The sequence below is a fragment of the Tachysurus fulvidraco genome, chromosome 11 (genome assembly GCF_022655615.1).
Source record: "Tachysurus fulvidraco isolate hzauxx_2018 chromosome 11, HZAU_PFXX_2.0, whole genome shotgun sequence".
In the NCBI taxonomy this organism is placed as follows: Eukaryota; Metazoa; Chordata; class Actinopteri; order Siluriformes; family Bagridae; genus Tachysurus; species Tachysurus fulvidraco.
In genome coordinates, this window is record NC_062528.1 from 8659624 (window position 1) to 8678748 (window position 19125).

Sequence of the window (19125 nt, forward strand, 5' to 3'; positions counted from 1 at the left end):
TTATCATCGCTATTATGCTGCAGTTAGGACGAGGCGCTGTAAATGCCTGTCGCCTATGTTCAGGAACTAAACACTTTGGACATTGATCGTTTCCATTGTCCAAATTCATCATGGCTTGGCAGAACTAACTACTTGATATCCTGCCCTGGAATACATGTTATGTGCTTATGGATTTATTTAGATTGTAGGATTAGTTATCGAACAATAGAGCACGTGTCTTGTCCAGCGAACAACAGTACACATACTCTTAGGCAATACAGGACTGGAAAAGAGAATAATCATATGGTAGTAAGAGGCTTTTATAGGTCAGTCCTTGCAGGATTTTGTCATTTTGCAATCACAGGAATAAAAACAAACTCAGGCAAACTGCAAATTATATAAAAGAGGTTGCAATTTTTCGAAATTAGATTTGGACGTGACATCATCACAGCATGTATCCAGTCAAAGCCCTCTTCGACTCATGTTTGTTGAACACGACTACAGCTGTCATTGAAGGAAATTACATATTTGTCTTCACTGCAATTTTGAAGTAGCTTCCTGCAAATAAAAGAACAAAACATTTTGGGGGGAAAAAAAAACTACAGGACATTTAAGCATTTCTGGCTGCAAGAATCCTCCTAAAAAAACTGCAAGGACTGATAGTTTAATCACACGGGGTCAGGAACACGAGTTGACAACGTTGTTGTTGGTGCTCTTCAAAGGAAATGATGAAACAATATTGTTCCTCTAGTTCCAAAGGAAACTGCCTTGAGGATCAGCATGAAAAGGGTTAGAACTGTTTGCATGGCTGTTAGCAGACCTCTGGATAACCCTAAAACTGAGGAACAACGCTTTTATTATTTATCACACACAGATGCTCCTACAGAACTTCTGTGTTCTTCGTTCCCTCTCCTCTAATTCTGCGCTTAAAAAATCCTTCAGGTCATGCAAAGATTATACAATGCTAAATAATTTACAAAAATTTCTTGTTTCATGTCCTGATTTCACAGACGCAGGAAGTCGTAACATTCGGCAGTTTTACTAAACAGTATTTTGGTTAAACTTTATTTAAGTTTTATAAGATTACATGCCACCTGCTAGGGATTTTCTGACAGCTGCCTTTTGCATATTGAAACAGTTATAAAAGATTATAAACGGGATATAATGTGTTGACTTTGTATGTCCGAGTAATTCAAAATGACATCATAATGATTTAAATTGGCAACTGGTACAAGCATTAAGAAATGTGTCCATAAATGTATAATAGGCGTCATTAAGAAGGTGTGACTTCCCTAAAATATTGTGTATTTTTATCATTTTACAAAATAGGAATTTTAGAAAATATTTATTCTTTTTTTTTTTTTTTTTTTTTTTGTTGTTGGAACCAGCTGTATTTTTCTCACTGGGTCATCACCTCTTCTGTTTAACGAGTCATTAGAGTGTTGGAGTTTGTTTTAAATGCATGAAAGTGAAGAGAGCCTGCTTAACCCAGAGGTGACTCCAGCAGTGTGTTAGATACGCTGGTCTAAAAAGTGCAGACTGTTTAAAATGCAGAGCGGTGTGTCTGTGTTCTAATGTCCTTGCCTTAGTGGATATGCAGGAGTACAGTTAAGTCCTGGATTTCAGCACTTTCTTTTATTAGCGATAGGTGTTACAGGTGGGTCGGTACGGAGATTAACCTGTAAAGACCTGTATCTCTCCTTAGCGCGCTGCTTCCTTCCTTTACAGCATGGGCTACACTCACAAAGTCACTCCCTGTTCACCAGAGCACTTACAGTCAGGAGTAGCCATTTTCTTTTGTGTCTCCCAAGCTATTAAAAAAAAGCATAGGAAAGTCAAGAGTCCATGCAGACATTCAACGAATGTATCTGGGACCGCTGTGGATCTAGTAGCACTTCTAGACTACAAAGCCGACAACGAACCGCTGTCGCGGCGGACAGTTTTGTGCTCGAGTCTCCACCGTAGGAAGGAATTTGTGTTGCTCAAAATTTCCAGGTCACACAATTCCACTTCATTATATGCATCTGTAGAAAAGGACATATTACTAATCACTCTCTCTGGTGTCACCACTGTGAGGATGGGTTCCCTTTTGAGTCCTTCATATCATTCCAGGGAGTTGCCATCATCGCCTCTGGCTTGCTTATTAGGGATACATAGAAATTTAATTTTAAACTTTTCATCATTTTCGTTTTGAATTTGTATGTTGCTGGAACGCTGCTGTGAGACAATGTCCATCGTTAAAGACAAATACAAATAAAAATAGAAGACATTTTTTTTTATTGTTCCAATCTATAAACAAGGTCACATGGCTCCCTTCATTTAGTCATGTGCTACTTACTCACTTTATTCAAGCTTCAGTGAGGTCATGGTATTGAGAGGGGAGAGAAACTTGTACTCTCTGCACTATAGACCCCAGAGAGAGACCCTACGTAGAGTGGTGCCGGTTCTGGAGATTCCCGCTGTCAAAACCGATTGTTATGCATTTTACATTTTGGTTTAAAAAATGATATAAGAGTAAATGACATTTAAGGAATCCATTTTCACGTCCTCCGAGGTACAAGTGAGTCCACTGACATTTCGACAAGCCAGTGTTTGATTAGAAACTGATCAGAAATTGATTAGGATTAGGCCGTGACATCCACCGTGCTCGGACTAAGTTAAGTGTTTCAAGAAAAGACGACTTCATTGTTTTAGATAAATGTATTGATGTATTATGAAGTGGAGATATCAAAAACCTTATATAGTCCATATTTTTGTGTGTCAGTTTTTTCTTTTGGCTGTTTTCCCAGGCTGACACACGTACTGTATATATCTGGGTCAGATTTTAACTACCTGCTCTGTGCCGTGTGTATTTTTGTGTCGCAGCTCTCATCGGCACTGCTGTTTGACGCCGTACACACAGTAGTTGCAGCCGTGCAAGAGCTGAACCGCAGCCAGAATGTAGGGGCAACTCAGCTCTCTTGCAAGTCCTCAAAAATCTGGGAGCATGGCACCAGCCTGATGAACTACTTGAGGATGGTAAAGACACACAGCACCACATCACATCCTTTATTCGAGCACACACACACACACACACACACACGCACACACACTTTAATTCATGACAAGCTCTGTGTGTCATGCAGCAGTGATCCGTGCCTCAGTGTAATTCTTTAGAAAGCGTAGGTGTGCCCTTTTCATTGTTAAATTGCTAACCATTTTCTAACTGCTGAAGAAGTGGCAAGGTTTCCAGCCCACACATTTTCACTGGAACATAAACACTGAGCCATTAACAATGGTATCAACTTAGTAACATTAATATGCAAACTCTAATAAACTCCATATTTTCTCATCCCATGTTAATCGGTTGATCCAAAAGCCTCTGAGTTACAACATATCAACAGTCCCAAGTATTCAAGTATTTGGAACAGCAGGGCCAGTTCTTTTATTCCCTTATTTATTTTTCAGATTAATTATGAATGTTACACCTTAGGACAGAATTTCAGAATTTTTTCTGTTTGCTATGTTTGATATTCCTAGAAACCTTCTTGACTCGATACCCTTAAATCTATTTTCAACTTAATTGTTTTATTCGTGTAAGCTTATTGTAAGCGTATTTATTCGTGTAAGCTTATTGAGAACTTGAGATAATAATGAAATTACACATAAACTGGCCAAGAAGAAGGTCCTAGTGCGGTGTTACCATGCAGCTCAGGAGTCCTTACCTGGTGACAAGAGCTTTTATACCACAAGCCTAACTGTTTTCAATCCTCTTGACAGAGAATGGTATTGGTATCATAACAGAAGGGATTTTTCTTAGTATTCGGAATGGAAATGTATTGATTTAATGGTATAATATAATATTAATATTTAGACATAAGACAGTTGTATGTGTAAATCATATGTATTTATCACATGACATTCTAATAAATATTCTTTGATTCCATCCATAAATGTATTATTATATACTAGCTGGGTTTGATCAGGAATGATAAGGGAAGTAGGCTTGGGGGATTTTACTAGCCTACACACACACACACACACACACACACACACACACACACACACACACACACACACACACACACACACACACACACACACACACACACACACACACACACCTCTCATATCCTCTCATTAGCTCTCTCTCTCTCTCTCTCTCTCTCTCTCTCTCTCTCTCTCTCTCTCTCTCTCTCTCTCTCGTCTCTCCCCACTGCACTCTTTCTCCAGTTCATACACATACATTTATCAAATACAGGTGCATATCTTTACTACTCCTTTCTCCTGGCTCCACCCTCCGTACGCAAAGCGTCACTCAAACACGCCCACACATCCATATATACGTAAATGGATGCACGTCTTTCTACTGTCTCTAATACTATAAAGTGTTCTCTGTCACCTGAATATTGGCACAATTTCCATCCTTTTATTTACCAATCACACAGTTTATGCACGTCTACACAGATAACACCACTTTTATAGTGACTAGATGTTGTGTCTCCCTCTCCTGGATAGGTAGAATTGGAAGGTCTAACAGGCCACATCGAGTTCAACAGCAGGGGCCAGCGCTCTAACTATGCCCTGCGCATCATGCAGAACAGCAGGGATGGCCTAAGGCAGGTAAAGTAGATCTCCCAGTTCCCTTCTTCTCAGCTGCAGGTAAACACCATTGCACTTTTGTTTTTCTCTCTCATAGCAGGAATTCAGTATGCTTCATCACTCCCAGATGCTGCATTGAGCAGCCATACGGCGCTGCCAGCATCCTTATTGACCTGTTTCAATTGTGTTTACTGACTAAAACATCTCTTTTATTCCCCACCATCAGCGTGTGTCTAACAGGTTGGCTGGTTATGAGGATTGTCTGACCTGTAGAGACATTGGAGGTGAACACACCCATATCATTCTCGCTAATTATCTTGACAGTCTGGAATTAGCTCTCCTAGGGCAGTTAATTTTTTGTATTTTTTTTGTCGGCTTCGACGATAATGGTGCCATCCTGTTGACCCTGAGACAGCGGTGGAAAGCAAATCAGAGCGCATTCCAGGTTTGCTATGACAGGGTCAGAGTAAAGAGCCGAACGAGGTCAGTAAATTTTAGCTTTCGTAAAGGAAAAGAAATCGGGTTTAGGAGTGACAGAATCATAATGGTTGCCACTTAGTGAGAGTCTACGTTCATTATTCTAACAGAAATTGATACAAGGCGTCAGAACGAGTGCTTCACTTGAAGTGAATGCTTTGCTTGCTGCTGTCTCTGTCACTAAGTTGTGTACTGCACAGCTTCTTACAGCTTCGCCCCAGGCTGCGTCTGACTTTGCCATTTAAGACAAACATTGTTGACGGGAATGTCTGTTATGCTTGGCGACTTGTCTTGTTTACTAGTTGACAAGCAAACATGGGCTACAGCTTTCACAGAGGCTTCTGTTTGAGTGACAGTTCAGGCCTCGGACCCTGAGTGACCCGTCCTCCATCCACAGATCCACAGATATGTGCGAACCTTCTGGCATTTAAACCTGTTTCACTTTTAACACTTCAACCTTTATTCTTACACACACACACACACACACACACACGTATAAACATGTGGCATCTCTGCGAAGATTTTTTTTTGGGCAGCTTGATTGATAGCTAGCAAAGGGAAAAAGGGTATTTTCTCAATATTTTAGACAAGCAGACAAATCAGACCGGCAACTAATATCAGACACAGTTCCTTTTATTAGACCCGTTTTGACGTCTCTGTGTTGCCTGTTGCACAGTTTATATGTGAAGGCTTGATTTTTGATAAAGTCTGTGTCCCTTAGGGCCACGCAGTCTTGCAGGATTATGGAGTTGTTCTGAAAGTCACTCCATTTCATGTCTCGGAGCACATTTGGTTATAACTGTATTGTTTCTGGGGTCTGACTTCTTTATGGAGCATTTGAATACATTTACAGTTCCTGATAGATAATGTTCTTGTTTAATGAATGGCATTTTGGAAAGGGCAATGTCACCTTAAACAATTATCTTCATTGCAGACAGACTCTGGGGGTGAGGGAACAAATAAATTGAAGCATATAAGCTAATGTTGCATGATTGCAGTCACAGGCATTATGAACAGTCTGCAATTAGTGATAATGACCGCTCAGTGCCAGATGTACTAAGCTGTTTGCGCCAGTTTTCAGACTTAATTAAGCTGCATTATGTCTGACAGACCCTGCATTCTATACTGTATACAAAACCGCTATACAAGATTAAATGCAGTTTACAAGCTGTGCAAGTGGAAAGAAAAGTAAAGTGCACTCGTGTCTCTCTTGTGCATGCATTTGTGAGCGAGATGACGGCACGAAAAAGATGTAGAAATCGGATACTTTTAATTTATTCAGCTTCATTAAACATTTTTTCCTGGTCAGGGTTTGGAGTCTATCTTGGGAGCAGTATACAAATTCACAGCTATGAGCAATTAAGACTAGCCTTTTAAACAGTCTACCTACTACCTCCAAGTTTTTGGGAGGTGGAACCTAGAAGAAACCCCCAAAGACCCAGGAAGAACTAGAGGACTTCCATTCCGACAAAAACAGTAGTTGTGTCTTTAAGGATCTACTTACACTATACATTATGCAGTATGTACTGTACTACACAGTGTATGTGTTTTAGAAGGGTAGTAGCACCTACAATGGTGTCGCGGGGCAGGAAGCGGACCCAGACACAGGATAGCAAAACAAAACAGAGTTTAATAACAAAGGGAACACGAAACATGACACAGACTGAAGACAAGACAGGACAACATTAGATTCCGCGCTGCACAAGGCAACGCGGCACAGTTAAATACACAAAACAATCATGACACAATGAGGGGCAGGTGTGGTCACAGGAAGGAGCAGACGAAGGCGGGGCAGACACGTGACCAGAAACATAAACAAAACTGCACGTGGCCAAAGTCCGAGCTGAATCATGACAAATGGAACACGAAGGGTTTTTTTACTAACCGGAAACATACAGTAAGTCATTTTTTGTCGATGTCCAATTTAGAAGATGATGATGACAGATGAGTGCACGGTGTCCAGCATTCCACATTTTGTTTTGTTTTTTCCTGATGAGTAAGTGCTTCATCCGGGTTTTTGCAGTGCACTCAAAATCTTGTTGGAATTTTCTCACACTGTTTATACTGTAAAATGGTATATTGTATAATTATGCGATTTGGTACACACCTCTAGTGTCAAGTTGTAACACTACCTACTGCATTACCATTCCACCCATTTAAATTCTCATTAAAAAGAGTCTGTGTCAAGATCAGTGTTGTAATGTAACGGAGTACAAATACTTCGTTACTGTACTTAAGTAGAAATGTCACGTATCTGTATTATTTCGCTATTTACGCTATTCCTAGATAAAATGTACACTTTTACGCCGTTATATTTCCACTAAGCATCTTCGTTACTCGTTACTACAAAATAAAATCAGAAGAAATGTGTGCGACTGCAATAAGGGAGGTTTGGTGAATCACTGCTCCTAGATTGCATTACGCACGTCCGCATGCCCTATGGAGAAGCACAGGTACGTGGAGTCAGAGCTGGAGGCATTTATAACGTTAATCGGCGGAAAGCCACAAAGACGGCAACCAAAAGCAGTGAAATGTCACTATTCTTATTAGCAGAGTTGTAGCACAAACAAAATATTAATGCAAACAATCCATTAAATACTAAATAAGTGGCTCCCCGTGACCCGAGGTAGTTTGGGTAAGCAGTAGAAAATGAGTGAGTGAGTGAGTGAGTGAGTGAGTGCATTCATTGGACACACAGTTAGTAGAGAATGCACACATATACATGAACTGATTTCATTCAAGACTGGCATCATTACATCATGCATAACATTTTGGTGTCCACTCTTCTTGTTTTAAATTCTCACTGAGGGCTAAAACCCCTAAAGATGAAACCCTAGAACCGCCCCTGCTCTTACGCCTACTGAAAATCACTGAAATTTTACTTTTTACTTTTACTTCAAATACAAGTACATTAAATATCATAAAATGACTTTTGATACTTAAGTACAGTAAATATCAGATACTTTAAGACTTTTACTTGAGTAATATTCTAAAAGGTGACTTTCACTTCTACCGAAGTCTTTTTCTAGTATGATATTTGTACTTTTACTCAAGTATTGCTTTCTAGTACAAGTATTGCTTTCTAGTACAAGTATTGCTTTCTAGTACAAGTATTGCTTTCTAGTACAAGTATTGCTTTCTACTTTATACAACACTGGTCAAGATGTATTATTAACAAGACGGTTTTAAGAAATTTCGGAACAATTATTTAGCTAAAAATAACATTTAGTTAAACACAAACATGTATTTCTGCACCGGAAGCTTTTTTTGTCCTTTTTGAAACTGGTCATAGCAAATAGACCACACATTAAAGTCCTCAAAACACTGCACAGCAACATTTTCATTACAACAAAAATCCTCGTCAACCACAAGGAAATGTAATACTGTTTAGTCATAGTATCCTTTTCTACAAAGTTCTACATAGAACATTCGGTGGTCCTAAAATAAAAGCAAAATGACATCGCCACCATATTAATGCTCTACACACTGCTTATTTGTTTTAGCACATTTTCTAATTTAGACATCGCACACATTCTGCAACACGTTGTCTTTGTTACTGCGTGTTCTTTTTAGTCCCAAGCTTTTATGACAGTTGACCATTTCCACCACTTTACGGTGGCTTTTAAATAGCCATTTGTGCTTTATACACAGTGCATTTAGCATTGAGTCCAGGCACAGTTTGCACAAAAAGACACAGCCTTAATAAACTTTCAAAGGCATTACGTTTCTTTTAATGCGGTAATGGATGTACACACAATAATCCATAATGACAAATTGAAAATGTCGGGGGTTTTTTTTATCTCTGTTTTTTTTTCTCTATGTTTTTTTTTATCTCTGTTTTTCTTTCTTATTAAAATCTCTTACTTAAGCTAAGTCTTCAGTCCCTTGGTTAAAAACACACCAGATTGTGCTCAGGTGCATCCCACAGCTCACAGCACACTTCAGACCAAAAACCAAGCCTAACAAACTCTCCTTAGTCCTCACAAGTCAAATTGGGTTGAAACAGATCTGAGGAAAAGTAGAAAACTATTTCTACTGAATGCCCCTACAAGCACACTGGACTTTATCATTGTAAAATGGAAGAAGTTATGAACCCTCAGAACTTTACCTAAAGCTGGCACGGTTGACTAAACTCAGTAACCGGACTAGAAGGTACATGGTCAGAGAGGTGGGTGACCATGAACACGTTGGTCACTCTAACAAAGTTAGACCTCTGTACTGTATATATCTATTGGTTTTGGCCGAATGGTTAGAGAGTCTGACTTGTAATCCTAAGGTTGTGGGTTCGAGTCTTGGGCCGGCCATGACTGAGGTGCCCTTGAGCAAGCCACCGAATCCACCAACTGCTCCCCGGGCGCCACAGCATAAATGGCTGCCTTCTGCTCCGGGTGTGTGTTCACTGCTGTGTGTGTGCACTGCTGTGTGTGTGTGCACTTTGGATGGGTCAAATGCAGAGAATGGATACCCATTCTGAGTATGGGTCACCGTACTTAGCCATATGTCACGTCACTAAGAACTTGCCAGAAGGAGAATTCAGAAATACTCCATCGTGGTAGTCCCTTGATAATTCTAAGTAAAAGGCATAAAGAGCATTAAGAATAGAAGAAAAAGGATTCTCACCAAAATGAAACTCTTTGGATTGAACTCAAATGACTATATATCGTAAAATCGGGTGCTTCCAATGTGTCCCCGTGTTTGTGTCTGTATGCGTGTGTGTGTGTGTTTGAATTTGTGTGTGCGTGTGTATGCACGTGTGTGTATGTACTCCAGATCCACTGAGACCAGTTTACTGCAGATAAGATAATGAATTGTTTAAAAGAAGTTCTTATTTACATGATCGTTCACGTGATCATTCTGTCTAAAACTCGCAGCCACTGGAGACACGAATATGTGGCTGCCTTGACAACAGAACACTCACCCACCTGCACGTCCACACACACACACACACACACACACACACACACACACACACACACACACACACACACACACACACATGACTTCACACATCCCCTCACAAAGCCCACTCCACCTGTGTCAAACAGAATATTAATGAAAAACATCTTAGAACATCGGTTCACTCAGTACATGTTTGTGAAAGGTTGTTTATCAAAGATCTGGGCTAATGATGTAACATCCAGAGGCTTCCAGCGATGAAGTTTGCATATGTCATTATCCAGAGTGACAGATTATTAAAAAATATTATTCATTTAACTCCTAGGTGTGAGTGAATATGATTCAGTGGTATTAATTAACTATGTTCTTTCCTTTTTTCCAGCGTGGGTGTAGTACACTCATATCTAATTCTGTCGTCATGCTTATTTATGAATGTTGTCTGTGAAATACCTCAAAACCAAGGATCTATTTCCCAAGACCTAATTAGCAACAAACCTGCATGCTTCACAACGGATTTTATGAAGAAAAGCATTACTTCAGAGTGCAAGAGGTTCTTCTTTAGTTACTGGTTAGAGGTCAGTCTCATTGTTTTTGGGTTTTTTTTTCCAAATCCTGACCGAAGGAGATTAATTCACAGCCTGTTTCATGCTAACTGCTTCATCTCCTTATAGCATTTTATCATTATAGCATTATTTCTTCTCCAGTGTTCTGATCAAATCTTGAACTAAGAAGTATTAACCTTGTCGGGATTGGTAAATATTTCATATGGAAATACGTTCCTTGTATAATGAATCGATTTAAAGTCAGACTTTTAACCACAGGGAGCCGTTTAGCTGTAAAAAAACCTCCCACAGACTCTCAGTAATGATTTATTTAATGAACTATTCAGTTATTAGGTTTTATATTCAAATACCTTTTCTATTTATTGGTGTTTTTATTTATGAAGTTAAGAAAAGGTCCAAGGTTGTATATATATATATTGCTGAATAGCTGAATTCTGAATTCTGAATAGCTGAATTCTTGGCTCTAATTGGTCAGAAGGACAGTGACATACATGGATCTGACAATATTTAATGGTTAATAGGTTAATTGTCACAACAAAGACGCCAACATGTATGTAAGCACAGGTTAGTGACTTCTAATAACAGTTCAAGCAGCAAATCCAAATTGTAGGGCAGGCTCAAGGTAGGAAACATTAAAAACTAATAATGTCACGTGATCAGCAAACAGGGTGTCAGGGACAAAGACAGAGCAGAAAAACAGCAAGCAAAGCAGATACTCAGAAGCAGAAAAGGCTTGGTAAGAGACACAGAGGCAATAGGAGCATATGCTTTGCGAAGTGGTTGTGACTGAGTCTTTTAAACATGTGCCGTGTGTGGGGGGGACTGAAGACAGGTGAGTGTAAGCAAGCATGTGCTGAGTGTGAGCGTGGATGTGATTGTACATTGTGGGTCGTGTTTTTAGGCCGTGATGCAGGATGGAAAATGGAGTTCGAGGTGTGGGTAGACCTGACGTTAATATTAACGCAATCATTTAAACATGCTTTTGTTTCTGTAGCATCTCATCATACAATATAGTCTTTAAAGGTACAAAAATACATATTGGCGTTTAACAAAGGAAAATGCATGATCAGTGACGTGGTGATGTTTCAGGTGTCAGTGAGATTTCTGGTCTCGAGGACGTGATCGGGTCGTGCTTTCTGGTTAACGTTGCCTAACATTCAGTGTAACTATAAATGGTTAAAAAGTATGTGTCGTTCAATCTTTAAGAATTGTTGTTGTTGGTAAATTGCTGTGGTATCACCAGAATAGCACTATTTTAGCACTGTGCTTTCCTACCCCAGGGGACTCTGGTGAAACTGGATGGGGTGCCATACAAATGCATGGCACATACAAACACATTCAGACACTATGGACATCTTAGAGATGTCCTACAGGTCATGGAGGAAACCAGAGTATCCCAAGGAAACCCATAAAGCATAGTGGAAACTGACTAAACTCGACACACACACACACACGCACACACATACAAGGTGGAGTCAGGAATCAAATCCCCAATCTCAGAAGTGAAAGGCAAACTAAACCAACATGCCCCCCTGTTATTCCATACTTAATTCAAATGATTCAGTTAACTCAATAAGAAATATAATCTACTTCTCCTACTTTCGGCTTTTCCCGTCAGGGGTCACCATAGCGGATCATCTGTTTCCACCTAACTCTATCCTCATCATCCTCTACTCTCTCACCAATTACCTTCATGTCCTCATTTAACACATCCATATAACTCTTGACCTTTTACCTGGCAGCTCCATCTCCAACATCTTTCTACCAATATAACCATCTCCTTCCTCTGCACATGTCCAAACCATCTCAATCTACAATAAGAAATATAACAACGTTATTAATTGGTGGTCTTGATTTCCAACACTATAACACAATTTTTTTAAAAATCCCAGACTCCTGGAGGTCCCTGGACATCACTTTGGAAACTATTCAGCGTTACTATCACTCTGCAGAACTAAAGGAAAGAATAATATAAAAAGAGCCACTAAAAGTCAACATTCTGTCCCCCGACACGGACGTGTGTTTACTCGGCAGTGCTGGAGAGAGTTGTACATAAATTGCATTTATTATTATTTCATACAGGACTCAAAAGGGAGAGAGACGTCAGTCCCACTTTGCCACCCGCAGGGTCTCTGTTCCACTACACTGTAGTCCGTGCGGACCTGAAAAAAAAAACCCCAGACAAAAGCTCCTGACTAAAATGTCAGCCATATTTCCCATACAGCCTTGTAGCACAAACAGTGCATTTGATTATATCTCCCTGCTCTTTATTAGGTAAATATTAGTGTTTCCCTGTGCTTTCCATTTGGATTCCGTTTTATTTACCTATTCTGTTTACTGGGGTGCTTTGTTGTTGTTGTTTTTCCCCACTGATGACATTATGAGGTTACAGGATTATGGATTTTTTTTTCTAACTCCCTTTTTTATGACAGAAAGATGTGTGATAAATTATGAAGGATAGCGCATGTAGCTGGGGAGCAAAGGCAGGAGTAGTGGGGGCAGCAGCATCCCCATGGGTTACAGGAGGAGACCAAGAACAGAGAGAGAGGCAGAAATGAAAGGGAAAGGACTTGCACACCGGAAAGGTTAGGCTAAAAAAAAAGGTGTCTTAAAAAGAGATGACTTCCTCAGACACTTCCTGTGAAGTTTCTAACAGGTTTTTTTAACACCTAATTGGTCAGTGGCAGCTCAGACTTAACACAGTACATGAAATGCAGCTCTGACTCCTAGAATAAAAAAAAGAGTGAGAGAAAGAACCTGAGTCTTAGAGGATTTAAGTTACACAAGTTCATGTGCAAGATTTAAATGAGGATATTAAAACTAGATTGTGCTTTAGATATGTGCATTTACTCACTAACTGAAGGGGGGGGGGTGATTTTCTTTGCGTTGGGAAAATCAGTAATTAGTGACAACATGGACGCTTATTTATTATTCTCTCCTCTTTGTTTGCTTTTATGAATATTAGGTTTAGATTTTATGAGTATATATTTAATGGTAGCTTTTGATGCCTATAACGATACCAAAATAAGAAACCTGGACACCTGAGTATCCAGCCAACACACACACAGCGATTTTGTCACTGCAAGTCACCAGGTGCTGGACCATGAAGTCACCAGTAGGTGTTTACTACTGGTTTTTTCATAGTACAGCTAGCATTCCATGTTTTCTCGCCATAATATGCAACATTCTGGAGGGAGATTTGGCATTTTATATGCATCATATGATACCAGGTGAAGGAGAAGCAGTGTGTGGAGAAGGAGAAGCAGTGTGTGGAGTAGAGGGCTTCTCTGGTCTAAAGAAATGTACCCGACCCGATGTGACGTCCGACTCAACCCGTTGGCAATTTTTTTTAACCCAAGTGGACCCAAATGTTGCATAACTCTACACTAAAGTAACCGCTACAGAGTGGATTCAAAATTGATTGACAGGTCTGTTTCAACCAAAATTAGCTTACCGCCAGCCACACGTCACCAGCCACATGTCGCAAGCAGTCTTGGCAAACAGAGGAGAGGTTGGAAAAGGACTCGAGTCGATGCACACACACGATATACAGTAGTTCGGGTCCGTTTGGTAAAAACACATTTATTTTAAATTACCCGAGACCCGATGCCGCTATTAGTATACCCGACCCGATGCGGCTATTATTATACCCGAAACTTTTACACCCATACCCGCTCGGATCTTGTGTCGGACCTCGGGTTTTCGGATCTAAGTGGACCCGTGAAGACCTCTAGTGTGGAGAAGGAGAAGCAGTGTGTGCTCTGCTGTCTTCACTCCCATTGCTAGTCTCTGTACCAAGTAGCTCCATATTTGCATAAAGTTCAATCATACTCAACTTTGTTGTGTCAGAAAAAAGTTTCTTGTCTTGACAGTGGACACGCCCACATCTAGTAACCAGAAGTTACCAGCTTGTGCAACAAAAGCATTATTATTATTATTATTATTATTATTATTATTATTATTATTATTATTATTATTATTATTATTAACTAACCTTATTTCTAACCCTAATATTTATCCTTCAACACATTTCCATTGATCATGGCATAAATATTGGAAATACTAAAAATTGCTAGTCCCCTGCAAGCCCTCCCCCCAGACCCCCTAGACACTCTGTGTAAATGAGCAGAGTTTTAGACTGACGTTTGATACCGGTATCGATTTCAATCCATATTTATAGCATGCGGTCTGAGCATGAGGAACAGATCAAATGCACAATGCATGAGATATATTATGCAACCTTCCAGTCTTAACAGATTTCAAGGATGACTTATCTCTCTCCTCCTTACTTTGATGCGGTGTGTGTGTATGTGTCTGTGCATTTTTGTCTCCTGCTGCTCTACTTTCAGGATCTTCAACTTGGCTACAAAGCTAAAACAGCTCTGCAGTCTGATTGGCATGTTGAATACATTTGCTGGCAACGTGTCCCTGGTTTTCAAGAGCGGAGGGAGGGAGAAATAGATAGACGGTGGACGACCCTTAAACCGCTTTAATCCCTTTTGTCTAGTCTGTCTCTCAAGAACTCTTCTTGAACCAAAAGCCATCCATTCCCAGCCTCTGCCAGAGAACAGCCCCTGAGAGGACTAGAACGATAGAGATGGACGAGAGATGGAACTCAGAGAGCTAGCAAGGGAGAGAGAGAGAGAGAGAGAGAGAGAGAGAGAGAGAGAGAGAGAGAGAGAGAGATGAAAGTACAGACAGATACTGTATCACCGAGAAAGAGAGCTTGAATGAGTCAGTGAGTAATTGTGATATAGAGCGATAGTGTCAAATCTGCCCCTAGTTAATCTTCCATCCTCAGATTAGCGGACATTCGAAAGGGCCAGCAGCAAAACTTTGGTAAACTCTTGTTTCTTGTATCTTGTTATGTGAAAAATATTATAGGGAAAAAAGTTTTAAATAATGATAATAAGAAATGAAAAGCTGAACGTCTCTGGTAGAGAGGAAGTGTTTGTGGTTGTGTGCTTCTCCGAGCTGAAAGTTTGTCTGTGGCAAAAGGTCATTTCTTGAAAGGAAGTAAACTGTACTGACCTTTCTGTCTGGCCTTTCTCTGACTCATGCATTTATAATCTGCGTGCGAGCATACAAACCTTTTTGTAGCACCAAAGCAGGCTGAACAAGTCACTAGTACCACAGACATCTTCAGTCTACCTGCAGCTAATGACAGTGGGAATGACATTCCGATGGCGATCATCAGAGACGATGGGGGAAAAAAAACAGCAAAACATTTCCACACGACTGGATGTGGATTTTGAGGAAAACAATTCGGCAGGTGTAACTTTGAGGGCTTGTGGTCGATCTTTGTGCCGCTCTTTATGTGGCTGATTGATAAAAGAAGACAAAATACAAAAATCGGCTTGTTTAAATCCGACTTTTTAAAAATATGCTGTAAAAAATGAGCGAAGGTGATAATGAGCAACTGAATTAGACATGACGTGGTTTTATAAGGATTCACGTAACGACAGTCGCTATGGACTTCAAGGGTTGTCAACTTTTCTGAAATGCTGAAATTTTTTTCATTAGGAAATGTTGTGGATCATAAGCTTCTATGTAGTGCTATGAACGGTTACCTAGAGGCACAACGAAAAAGCTTTTAAGAAATTCTTTGCCCGTAATGACGATGACTTTGCATTGTCGATGTTTATGCTGCTATCACTTGGAAACCTCTCGCTGCTGCTGAGGATGATTTCACTTGGACAGCCTAAAGATACGTAAGATCACTGTGGATGGTGTCACTTACTAACCGTGAAGATGGCTTTGGGTTGCTATTGATACGAACTCAATCAGTTACCATTCTGTAACGTACAACACTTAGACTTGGACTTTTGTTTCATATTGCACCACAGCTATAGAAGGGAAATGATTTATAATCTCTTTAGCGTTGAGAATCGGCTCCCTATGGAGTCTGGTTCCCCTCAAGGCTTCTCAAAGGAGTTTATTTATTTATTTATTTATTTTGTTCTGGCTTGCTCATTAGCGATAAACTGTTACGTTTCTAAGGGGGTTTTTACATCTGGTCAATTCATGCGTTTTCTGTGATCAGATAGCTATCCGATCGTTAAAAAGACCAGGTGTAAATGATCTCCGAAACGGTTTCGAGACGGATAGAAATCCGATCGCTCACACCACTTCGCATTTCAGATGAAACTGGACAGGTGTAAATGCATGTGGTTGTTCAAGCTACATACGTCAGCGCTATACTCCTCCCAAACAGAAGTATGTTAACTCACGATTTGTGCATTGCGCCAGAAACAAATATGTTTTCCCACCAGCGCTTGCTCCGATCTTACACCCAGGTGTCTCGTTGGGTCCTAAAATGCACTGCTGCCGCCAGCGAAAATGCAGCAAACAGTAAATGCTGTTTTTTGTAGCAACCACACACACCAAAGCGTGTTCCATTTCAATTACCCCAGAAATGAGGTCAAATATATTTAAATATTGGGCGGGAGTAGAAAGATCGGATTGATATCTGATTCGCCAAGACGCAGTTATGTGGCCTAAGGTAAATGTAAGAATTTTAACAAATCAGATAGCTATCGGATCAGAGAAAACACATGAATAGACTAGGTGTAAAAAGGCCCTTTATTTTACGTTTACATCCTGAATGTATATACTGAATTTCTGTGAAGCTACTTTGTGGCAAAAGCGCTCTACAAATAAAATTGCTTTAAATTAGTAGGATTCACTTTTAACTGCACACCTTGTCACAAAGCAACTTTACAGTGTGCAAGCTAGAGGTGATGGTGGCAAAGAACAACCTTGAGACAACTTTATATAGTAAGATTAGAAATCATTATTCTTCCACAGTTGTATGCTTTAAAGTGTCTTTAAATGTAGGCTACATCTATATCCCAGCAACCACAACTCTGGAACCTTTTATCATTAACCCACTACAAAGTCATAGTTTCCTGCGGTTCCTGGGATTACTTCCATTTCATCATTTTTCTTATCTAAGCTTTTCTTTTCCTTGTTTCTCTAATAAAGCCGAGGTCACACTACACTTTTCATTCCACTCATACACTTGCACATGCTGGAGACCAGGTACATAACCTTAATGAGAAGAAGTTTCACATATCCCAAAGTACTGTACTAGCTTGGTGAGTCATTGTGTGAATAGGACGTGTGACTAACACATAAGATTGACACATGACCGTGACGTCTTCTGATCAGCCAAAATGCAGCTTTTTCTTTGTCCTTCCTTTAAAGCAGTGGTCCCCAACCTTTTTTTAGCCACGGACCGCTCAATGTTTGATCATTTTACCGTGGCCCACTGGGGGTGGGGGCGTGGGATGGCGGCTATACAATTAATTTAAAATTAAAAAATTTAATTTAATTGTATTTAAACATGCCTTTTTAACTCACTACAACGCTAAATCAATGAGAACCCTGAGCTTGTTTCTTTGCAACAAGACGGTTCCATCTGGGGTAATAGGAGACAATGACACCCGAAGTGTGTTGCTTATGTCCAGTTTATTCCGTTGTTTTGTTTTGGTTGCCGTCACTGCAGAAAACCCCGCTTCACACAGATAGCATGTTGGAAATGGCAATAGGGATTTAAGTGCTGTGGTGGCAATCTCAGGGTATTACGCCATGACTTTAATCCAGAACACCGGCAGAGTTTCTAACTTTCTAACGACGTCTGTTTCGTGCTCATTTTTGGTAATTTGTGGGTTAAATTTGAGCAAACACAATATACACGTACACCAAGCACTGTTAAACATGACAAAGGAGAACAGAGAGAAGAGCGATACACACCTTCTTTACACCAAATCTACAACACCACTGCCGCTTGCAGCCGCTCAGCTCCAGTCGTCACCTAAACCCGGCCCGATAGCATGATATTTTGCGCATGCGTAGTATTGGTGCGGCTTTAGGTGACGTCTCTCAGCTCCCGGTTAACCTCTCATCCATGGAAAGTCGCACAAACCCGAGAGACATACACCACAGTAAATAAAATGGAAATAATTTAATGTTTCTTGGGCGGCCCGGTACCATTTGGTCCACGGACCGGTACCGGTCCGCGGCCCGGGGGTTGGGGACCAGTGATTTAAAGAATCTAAAATCAACCTCAAAAGAGAAGATGCTACGTTTGTGGTGTAAATAAAAAAAAAACCCACTCCTTCTTGACACGTGACATCATACCTGGTCACTGTCTGTGTCTGCAGCACTCACTGAAGAGGTTTTGAATGCTGAACATATAACGTGGTCTCGTTTAAACTCAGACAACACTAATTTTCAGTTCTGTATCGGCTTTGCGTATCCGAATCCCCGATGACTATTCATGTCTTCCTATCGATTTCCTCATCAAACACTTTATCCCCATTTATCCCCATCCACCACGGTGCCGCCATTAGGGACAGATTTAAAGACAGGAAAAGGACATGGCTGAGGAGACGACTGCATCTCTTTGGCCTTTTTTCTCTAATAGCGACTCCCATGTAAAGCAGTTGCAGGAGAACACAAACGATAGCGAAGGACCTAAAAGTGATTTTGCACAAATATATCCTTCCGTTCGGACCGTAGTTTCCTCTAGGTCATCTATCTGTAGCCTGCTTGAACATGTTTAAGCAGAAGCACTGAGTAATAATCTTGATTTATTGTACCTGCTGGTGCAAATGAATAGAAATGT

At 40.3% G+C, this 19125-nt stretch overlaps 1 protein-coding gene across 1 annotated transcript in view; it reads left to right on the forward strand.

The window, feature by feature from the left end:
* grik4 (glutamate receptor, ionotropic, kainate 4) overlaps positions 1-19125 on the forward strand; it is a 369932-nt gene that overhangs the window by 308932 nt on the left and 41875 nt on the right. Inside the window, exons 10-11 of the mRNA XM_027174034.2 lie at positions 2845-2997; positions 4477-4581. Coding sequence (XP_027029835.1) covers positions 2845-2997; positions 4477-4581 — 258 coding nt within the window. The remainder of the gene's footprint in view (positions 1-2844; positions 2998-4476; positions 4582-19125) is intronic.